The sequence below is a fragment of the Equus przewalskii genome, chromosome 2, assembly GCF_037783145.1.
Source record: "Equus przewalskii isolate Varuska chromosome 2, EquPr2, whole genome shotgun sequence".
In the NCBI taxonomy this organism is placed as follows: Eukaryota; Metazoa; Chordata; class Mammalia; order Perissodactyla; family Equidae; genus Equus; species Equus przewalskii.
This window is the reverse complement of record NC_091832.1, coordinates 116,044,843-116,054,885: the sequence shown is the minus strand read 5'-3', so window position 1 is coordinate 116,054,885 and position 10,043 is coordinate 116,044,843. Positions and strand designations below refer to the sequence as shown.

At 41.0% G+C, this 10,043-nt stretch overlaps 1 protein-coding gene across 14 annotated transcripts in view; it reads left to right on the top strand.

Annotated features, from left to right (window-relative positions):
* The window catches only part of SEC24B (SEC24 homolog B, COPII coat complex component), an 82,532-nt gene that overhangs the window by 58,709 nt on the left and 13,780 nt on the right, over positions 1-10,043 (top strand). For all 14 annotated transcript variants that reach the window (XM_070611743.1, XM_070611739.1, XM_070611742.1 and 11 more), the window contains 5 exons: positions 1,460-1,562; positions 3,470-3,596; positions 4,311-4,420; positions 6,359-6,471; positions 9,788-9,906. In XM_070611743.1, coding sequence (XP_070467844.1) covers positions 1,460-1,562; positions 3,470-3,596; positions 4,311-4,420; positions 6,359-6,471; positions 9,788-9,906 — 572 coding nt within the window. The remainder of the gene's footprint in view (positions 1-1,459; positions 1,563-3,469; positions 3,597-4,310; positions 4,421-6,358; positions 6,472-9,787; positions 9,907-10,043) is intronic.

Genomic DNA, 10,043 nt, shown 5'->3' with positions numbered 1-10,043 from the left:
CTGGTTCTGGGTTGGAGATAGCTGCCCATCCTTCTGGGTGTAGGTGCTCTCAGGTCCATGAGTCTGGGGATTCAGCCTTGTGTTATGAATGGGTAGACGTCCCCAAGTAGGGCACTGTGGTATATGTGGATGTATAGGAGATTCCACAGGTAGGAAATGGTGTATGTGTTTCTACTCAATTATGTGTTTTCTGGGAAAGTCTCTCTCATCAAAATAGCAAAGCAGAGTAATTAGGAGTACAGGCTCTGGAGTGCACAGACCTAGGTCCCTACCACGGATCCACTGATGAGTAGCTATGAGACTTTGTGTAAATTACGTAATCTCTCAAATTCTCAGTATTGTCAACTGTAAAACAGGAATAATAATTGTGCCTACATATTAAGATAAATCATTCATCCAGTAAAATTTCCTGAATACCTTCTAAGTTAAGTGCCAGGCACTGTTTCTTGGTGTTGGGAATGAGCAGTAAACAAAGTTCCCAGTCTCATGGAGCTGTATCCACCCGGGGAATACGTGCTGTGAGCAGTCCAACCAGTGAGTGCGTGAGGTGATGTGGAATACTGCTGGGGAGCAGGGAGGGATCCGGGGGGGGGTGACTGTTCAACTGAGGAGTCAGGACAGGTATTCCCAAGGAGTTCACATTTGAGAAGAGGTCTGAGTGAAGTGAGAGAGCAAGCCATGTGACTCTGGGAAGAGTGTGCCAGGCTGCGCCACTGCACACGTGGAAGTCCTGAAGCAGGGACCAGCCTGCGTCCATACCTGTCTGCGTGTCCCCACGTGCTGTCTTCTTAGAACTCCTTTCCTGGCTTCCAGCACTTCTGCTGCTTACCTCTTTGGTTGCTCCTTTATTGACTCATGCCTACTGAGTTTATAATACAACTTAACAAGTTAGAAGCACTTACTCTGTAGGAGGAATAATGCTCAGGTGATAAGTGGGAAAGTCAGACAGGTACACAACCAACTGTAGAAATCAGACCGATGGATAGGACAGAAGTGTCAGCAGGTCTCAGAGCACAGGAGAAGCTGCCGTTGCTCCTGACTCGTGGTGGGGGAGGGTGTCTTCAGAAGACACGGCAGCTGGCGTGAGTCTTGTGGTAAGAGTATGCGTTCAGCAAGCGAGGAGGGGCCAGTGAAGTGGGCACAGCATCGTTAGAGATGCAGAGGTGCACTTTCCCTCCCTCCTGCTTGTACCCTCCATGTGGGTCAGAATGGAGAAATTGTGTTTTTCCGAATGGGTTGTGCTTTTCCACCATGAAATTGTTGAGTCCTTACTTGAGGTCTTTTGACTTACATTACGTATGTGCCTGTTAAAAGTAACCAGGACCTTCCTAGCATAGTTATATAACATATCCAGATGATTTTTCCTTTAGGCCCTTTAATGTTCTTAATTATCAACAGCAACTGTCTGCCTCGGTGCATTTTCCCGATAGCCGATGTGGCCGTGTGTTTGTTCCCGCAGTTCGTTTCGGTGTACTCTGACCAGCATTCCACAGACACAGGCTCTGCTGAACAAAGCAAAGCTTCCCCTAGGACTGTTGCTACATCCCTTCAGAGACCTCACGGTAAGTGACACGTTATAAAATGTTTGTGGGACTGACTTGTGTGCTTATGTGCAAGGTATTTAGATTGTGTATTTTCTTAGAATTTTTTCATCTTTTATTTGAAGTTAGAAATAATTGTTTCTGTCAGATTCAATTCAGCAAACATTTTCCAAGCGTCTGCTTTGTGACAGGCCCTGAACTAAGCACTGATGAATTCGGAGATGACTAAGTCCTTGACTTCGCCCCTAGGAAGTTCTTACCTAACTGGGGCAGAGATGTGAAAACAGATGGCCGCAGTGCAGGGTAACGAACACTAACCAGTGGCATTCCGTGAGGCTCTCAGGCCATGAGTGCAGCGTGGCCGTGGTCCCCTCTGGAGAGGAGCAGAAGTTGTCTATGAGTGACGAGGTCGGAGCTGGATTTGGAAAGATTAGTAGTTTGGGAAGTTGGAAAGGCCGTAGGGGATAGGTAAACTGCAGAAGTCCTTTATTAAATATAAAGGAAGCAGAAACAGTGATGTCCAGTGAGGGAGGACAACTGTGTGATTGTTCCCAACTGTATAAAACAAATATCCTTTGTAAGAGCAAAGTCCCAGCGCTTCAAGTCTGTTGAATTGAAACATCCTTGTTTAAGTTTCCACAGTCTGTTTGGTTTAATACATAACTTACTGGAGTTTTACCCATACCTCTGGTATTGCATGCAAATATGTCATATTTAAACTAAAATTTCTAAGGTTCAGAAATAAAGTTTCCAGATATATTTTATATACACTTTCTAAGTTGCATCTCTCCCTCACACTCTTCGCCACTCTGGTTTTCTCCTCTTCTCTGCTACTGAGCGTCTCTCGTCATTCGTCCAACAACTGTCTTGCCTACCTGTCACACTGTGTGCTGGGACTGCTGAAGTCAGTACTCCTCCTCGTAGAGCTGACTTTCCTACTAGGATGTCCAGAAAGAGCAAAGTGGGTAGAAAGCAAGATAATTATGACATGCCATAAGTCCCTTGAATTTGTTCATTCAGTCAGTATCACTTGATCACCCGTGATACTATTACAGCCTTCATCTCGAAACCAAGATAGTGAAGTGCCCAAGTACATAGGTGAGAATTTTTGTCTAAATACAGATTCCATATGATACCTTCTGGAAGTATATACACTAAATTGGCAGAAATGACTTCCCCTGGGATGTAGAATTCAGGGCAATTTTTCTTTTTTTCCTTTTCAGTTCAGTTTTCCTGATTTTTTCACAAGTGATATGTAGTTACTTGTGCAATAAAAATTGTGTATATGAAAAAAGCTAAATACAAAAATATAAATGTTTACGTATAGGTAGAAAAAAAGCTAGAAGGAAAAATACTAAAATGTTATCAGGAGTTAATTCAGGAAGGCAGAATAATATGTGATTTCTTAATCTTTTTTTGTATTTTCTAAGTTTCTTACACTGAATATAAAGTTCCTCTCCCAAACTACGCCTAAAGAGGTGTATTTGTTAAAGGCACACGGGTTTGGTTTCCGTGGCCTCGGTCCCTGCCAGACTGTGGTGGGCCCTCTGGAGCAGGGCCTCATGGTGCAGCACAGGTGTGGCAGCAGCGACAGGCACGTCTGTGTGGCGTAGGTTTCTTTCTCACTGCCATTTCTGAGTCTAGCTGAGAGCTCTGAGCTCTATGTTACTTTCTTGGCCAACAAGGCTTTTCTCATCAGCCAATAACTTATTGCATTTGGTTTGACTTTGCTTGAGTGTTATCTTATAGTTTGTGACAAAGAGGGAGGAAACTTGATAGCTGCTGTGTTGCTCAGCACATCACTGGATTTTGTCAAAATGCTTCCGTTTGGAAACAGTTCTGGTTTCTGTCCTGTGGGTGGAGCAGAGAAGTGTGTCCATTTCCTCTGGGTGCTTTTCCTGCTCCAACATCTTCGTTTTCCTTCCCAGCAATTACCAGTGATCACGTCCAACACCATCGTGAGGTGCCGGTCCTGCCGGACGTACATCAACCCCTTTGTGTCCTTCATCGACCAGCGCAGGTGGAAGTGCAACCTGTGCTATCGGGTGAACGACGGTGAGTCCCGATTCTGAAAGTCAGTGTGTTTCCTGTTATTTTAACACTTGACGTTTTGTTGTCGTCTGGTCTCTCCTCACTGCTTTAGAAACTTCCATGCCGCTTTTAACGGAGAGAGTCTAGCTAGGGACACTTCATGTTGGCTGGCCAAGGGGAGAATTGACCATGACCGGAATGACAACAAGGGAAAGTAAAAAAAAAATGCTCACAAAACAAGCAGTGAAGTTCACACAGATGGGGTCATGCAGACTGATTAAGCTTGTCCCTGACAAGTTAAGGTTGTCTTCTGTTTGTACACTTGGTGCACTTGACTCAGCGTAGACTTTGCCAGTGTGTGTGGACGTGCGTGCATGTCTGTCTGTTGTTCCCTTTAGCCATTCATAGGTCCTCTTAGTATAGTGGCTTTCAGATTGGTGTTTCTGTCTTGATTTTTATTCCGTGTCGTGTGATGTAATAAATAGGACACAAGCCTAAGAAGCAAGCTTACATGTGTCCTGGTTTCCTCACCTGATTTCAGAAAATGTTTTTTTATCCTTCTGGTATATTTTTTAAGGAGAATTTAAGGGATTTGTTTTTACCATTAGATGTTCACAGAACTGTCATAAACCTCATATAATTATTAATGATACAGGTGTTTATTTCTACGCATGTATATGTGTGTGTAGTTACAAATTGTGTTACTAAATTTGTACTGAATTCCTCATTCTTACCTAGTTCCTGAAGAATTCATGTATAATCCCCTTACTCGATCTTATGGAGAGCCTCATAAACGACCGGAAGTTCAGAATTCGACTGTGGAGTTCATTGCTTCTTCAGATTATATGGTAACTATTCAGGTTAAAGTTGGTTGTGGGGTACAGTTGTATTGGTCATTTGTAATTTGCTGCTAAGTGAATTCTTGTCCAAATTTTTGAAATTGTCCATAGTACGAATTTTTTAAATTAATGCTGAAAGTTTATACATAACAAATAGAAAACTCTTTGTGAAGGTTACTTGATCTAGAAGAAACCAATTCTATCACTGAGAAACGTTAGTGATGTTTTACGATGAGCACTAACATCTACAGTTTGTTGCCATTTTCATTCGATTGCTTGCGTGGGATGAATTTAAATATTCTTTTAACCATTTAATGTTTAAGACCCTCAAACAGAAAAGCTCATATTTTTGCTAAAAACTGTACTTTTTGAGCTCTTAAAAGATATCACCGTCTTACTGATTCACCCTGTACAGATCTCAAGATAAATGAGATTCTGATTTTTCTCTTTTCATTCATCATAAAATTCTACCTGTTCTTTAATTATACTGACTCTAAGATCTCTTTCTTCTTTTCTGCTTACAAAAATGAATTTTTGACCTAAGTTCTGTTCATCTTCTTTATCACATCTACTCATTTCAAATATATTTATAACTTAGATTTGTTCCGTATCCTCATTTCTAATCTGTTGTCTACAAAAATGTAGTGTTGACAGTAGGAAAAGGTGAACAGGGGCAACTAATGTGTATTAAATTCCTGGTGCTTGGCCCTTCTCTTTATTTTTGTAATTTTTGTGGTCCTTTATGTCCAATTTAATGTCTGCCTGCTTAAGTTCTGTTTCTTATCTGTTCTCATATTGACCATGGTAAACTCCCTCTTCGTCAGTTTTGCTCTCAGCTTTTTGCCCTTACGGCTTACTGTGTTCCTGGCTCTGTGCTGGCTCCTTAGGAACCTTAATGTAATTGAAGCGACGAGGCAAGAAGGAATCTAATTTTTGCCCTATGAGCCATATGATCCTTGGTTGGCATGTTTTTTTAAAAAGATTTTATATATCCTTTTATTTTAACTTTCTGTAACAGTAATTTTCCAGCATACTTCAAAGAAAACAATATGATGAGCCATCATGCACCCGTCACTGAGCTTCAACAGTGAACATTTGGCTAAATACGTGTCATCTATCCCCAGTGCACCCCAGTCCCCCTCACCTCATTCCCCCTGCAGTTTGTGAAATGCTGGTCCTAGTGTCCTGTCATTTAACCCATGAATACTTCAGTGTATGTCTCCAGCAAATAAGGACTTCACATATTTAGAATACCATCACAAGGACTTTCTTTACACTTAGCACTTAACCCTCGGGATGAGGCCACCACCCCGTGACCCAGTAGCTAGTACTAATGGTGATCAAGTTTTAAAACATGAATAATAATAGAAAGTGTTTTTAGGAGTAGGGAAGGAATTATAGAGGTTAGTATTGAATCATAAGTTCAATTTTTCTTTGAGCAATGTCTCAGCCAACACTCTTATCAGGAAAACATTTAGCCCGTCTATTTAACCATTACTGTGTAACCACCACCTTATCGTGCTTAGTTTACAACCAACTTTGTAAGAAAAAAGTTAAAGGATGTCATTTTCATTAGCACAGAAGATCTTACAAAACATCAATCCCTGGGCTGGCCTCGTGGCCGAGCGGTTAAGTTCGCGCACTCTGCTTCGGCAGCCCAGGGTTTCACCGGTTCGAATCCTGGACACGGACATGGCACCGCTCGTCAGGCCGTGCTGAGGCAGCATCCCACATGCCACAACTAGAAGGACCCACAACTAAAAATACACAACTATGTACCGGGGGGCTTTGGGGAGAAAAAGGAAACATAAAGTCTTAAAAAAAAAAATCAATCCTTTTTCTGTATCTTTTTGTATAATATACTCAGTAAATATCCAGTAGTAATAGTAATAGAAAAAGAATAAATTGTACCTACTAAATAAGTTACTTTATTTTCATTCCTTTCAGCTTCGTCCTCCTCAACCTGCAGTTTACTTGTTTGTTTTAGATGTGTCTCATAATGCAGTGGAAGCTGGATATTTGACAATTTTGTGCCAGTCACTGTTGGAAAATCTAGACAAGTAAGAATTTTTTTTACTCATAGCGTGTGTGTGTGTTTATATGTGTGTGTATAAAAATGTATGTAAATGTAAAGTATTTATTAGCAGTTTGTGAGGTTGGTTTTTATTAAGTTTGGTTTACCTATCGCTGAAGACTACTTCCTGTCTACCTTAGAATAAGGGTCCTGCTCCTTGGATTATTCTGGTTTATGACTTGGTGTCTGAATCATAAATCATAAAAGGTTTAATGCTTAAAACTTTTAAAGGATTCCTAAGTAAGGAATTTAGATCTCATCTAACTATCCCTCTGACTTAGCAGATCTGAGCACTGGGGCCCAGAAAACTTGACTTGGCCAGGGTGTGAAGGATCTGGATGAGAGAAATCTGGCTGCAATTTATGCCCAAGCAAGGAGTTTTTCCTAAGATACTTTTAAATATGCTAATGAGAGAGTGAGCTGGATAAAGGGAAAGAGGGAATTGATTTTATGTGGAATATTTCAAGAAGGCAGAAACTGAGCTCTTCGTTTTGGCACATTAGTAATGAGCTGTACTGGGAAGTGGAAATAGGGTACAGGGTCGGTTGCTTATCCCTAGCTCTAATTCCTGCCTCTGTGTCTGCCTGTGTTAGTCATGAAGGAGACCCTCAGCTAGCTTTAAAATGGACCTTCCAAATCTCTGGAAAGCGAAGTTGTTTGTACATTTCTTTTTCAATACCCACAAGAGATAGGACTTCAGGTTTTCAGGAAGAGTGGTTCACTGCTGCAGGGGTTCTTGGTGTGTTGGGGGCTTAGGGTGGTGATGTGTGAATGCTTTGTCGGAAGTCCTCTTGGTGGTCCCAAAAGGTTCTCCTCCATCTTCCCTGCGAGTTTCAGAGTCCTTGTGCTGTTGAGTGCTGGCGCCAGTGACCACAATCACTGATCTTGGCCTGTGAGTAAACTGATAACATCCAGGCATTTGAGATAAAAACAAAGAGATAATCATTTGCTTTTAGTTTCTGTTAGCAACTTAGAATTTTCCTGTTTTTATCCTGGATTGAAGCATTTTCCTTTTCTTTAGTCACAAGTGCTTAATTCAGACAGAGCTTTAGCAGTGAGTGGCAATGGAAGATGCTTTGCAAAGAAACAGTTTTTAAGACTAAAGAGATGGCTTGCTGGATAAGTATGAGGATATAGCCAGGAGCCTGTCCAACAAAGATGAGTGACTATTTGCAAATTAAATAGACTATGCAAAACCAAAAGGAGAAAATTGGGAATGGAAAATAGTGTTTAAAATGTCTATTTGTTTGATCACGGCAGAAAGTACAAGCATTAGGAAAGTAAAAAAGTTAAAGGTGATAGGATAGCAACAATATGGCAACGTGTTTTTGGAAGGGGCTCTGGGTATAACTTTGGGAAAGAGGCATGTGATGCTGGAGCAGTTCCAGCTCAACTCTGTGTGTTTTAAGCTTGGAGTAGAGTAGGTAAGACGTCTCCATTCTGATGGGTAACAAACGCCCTAATACTCAAGGACCTTAGAAATCTGAAAGTGAAGATTATATTCCTCCCTGGTATCCACGGGGGATTGGTACCCCCCCAGATACCAAAATCCACAGAGTTCCTTTGTCGGCCTCCTGTTTCTATGGGTTCCTCCCGCCACGGATTCAACCAGCCGTGGATTGTACGGGCCAACTGTAGGCTGTAGAAACATCGTAATTTTGACCGGTATGGGTCAGCTAAACACCCACATAAAATTTGTTTTTGAAAAAAAGTTTGTTCTGTTCTCTGAAATGCTTTTGGACATAGATTGCAGACTGTATCTAAGTAGCCCGATTGGTCATACTTAATAGTAATACTACTTGCATACTGTTTGGGCATCCTGTAGTATTCAAAAATATTTTAAAGGCATTGCCAAAACAATAAATTACATAACAGTAGTTCACATAGTTGGTGGTGCTTAGAAATATACTTTTGTAAGAAGAGGCATCCATCTTATTAATAAGGAGAGCTTGACCAGCAATGAAATGGTAATTTATTTTTCGCCATGGCACTGACTTTTGAATACTGAGTTTTAGAGAAGATTTTAAAGATTGATGATAAGTAAAATGTCTCAATGTTCTTAAATGTGATTTTTATTTAAAATTTTACACATTGTGGCCGACCCAGTGGCACAGTGGTTAAGTGTGCACGTTCCACTTCAGTGGCCCAGGGGTTCGCTGGTTCGGATCCTGGGTGCGGACATGGCACTGCTTGGCACGCCATGCTGTGGTAGGCGTCCCACACATAAAGCAGAAGAAGATGGGCATGGATGTTAGCTCAGGGCCAGTCTTCCTCAGCGAAAAGAGGAGGATTGGCAGCAGATATTAGCTCAGGGCTAATCTTCCTCAAATAAATAAATAAATAAATAAAAATTTTACACATTAAAATTTGATTTGCATTACATTCAATCTTTTCTTAGAAAGTACTCATTTGTCATTCTGTCCTTAAAATACTTAAACAAAATATGCTATTTTTTAAATATTGAAACGGAATATAGTAGTAATTTTTTACTTTTAAAGGAATCTGTTTCAAAGAAAAGTTAGCAAGAAACTTTTGTTTTGTTTTGTTTTTTGGGGGAAGATTAGCCATGAGCTAACATCCACTGCCAATCCTCCTCTTTTTGCTGAGGACACTGGGTCCTGAGCTAACATCTGTGCCCGTCCTCCTCCACTTTGTATGTGGGGTGCTGGCCACAGCATGGCTTGGTAAGCGATGCACAGGTCCGCACCCGGGATCCAAAGTGGTAAACCCCAGGCCGCCGAAGCAGAGCACGTGAACTTAACCGCTACACACTGAGCCAGCCCCAGAAATTTTTTTTTTTTTAAAGATTTTATTTTTTCCTTCTTCTCCCCAAAGCCCCCCTGGTACATAGTTGTATGTTCTTTGTTGTGGGTCTTTCTAGTTGTGGTATGTGGGACGCTGCCTCAGCGTGGTCTGAAGAGCAGTGCCACGTCCGTGCCCAGGATTCGAACCAACGAAACACTGGGCCACCTGCAGCAGAGCATGCGAACTCAACCACTTGGCCACGGGGCCAGCCCCAGAAATTTTTGTTTTTTAAATCATGTCATTTTTAGTTTTGGTTTATTTGACAATAGTTCGGTTTTCTGAAGTATGAACTCTAAACATGTCAAGTTTCATTTGAAGATGGCATGTTTTATCCTGCTCTTGTCTGATATGTGCTGGTTTAGACAGGGGTGACTTTTCTGTCCTCTGTAAAAAAGTATATGTAATTATTCTTAGGCTTAGTTTACTATTTCACTATTTTTTTAAATATAATATGTTTCTGAGCACTTTGAATTTAAGATTTTCGTTTTTATCTTTAGGCTTCCTGGAGATTCACGAACAAGAATAGGCTTCCTGACCTTTGATAGCACTATTCATTTCTACGATTTACAAGAAGGATTGTCACAGCCTCAGATGTTGATTGTGTCTGAGATAGACGGTAAGCAGTGAATAAAGCAGAAGCCTTTCCAATGCAGACTTTGGAATTAAAGTTCCTTTATTTGACAATACATCGTGTCATAATGCTGTAAGGATAATTTCGTACACTTTGATATTTGTTTAAAAATAATTGCTTCC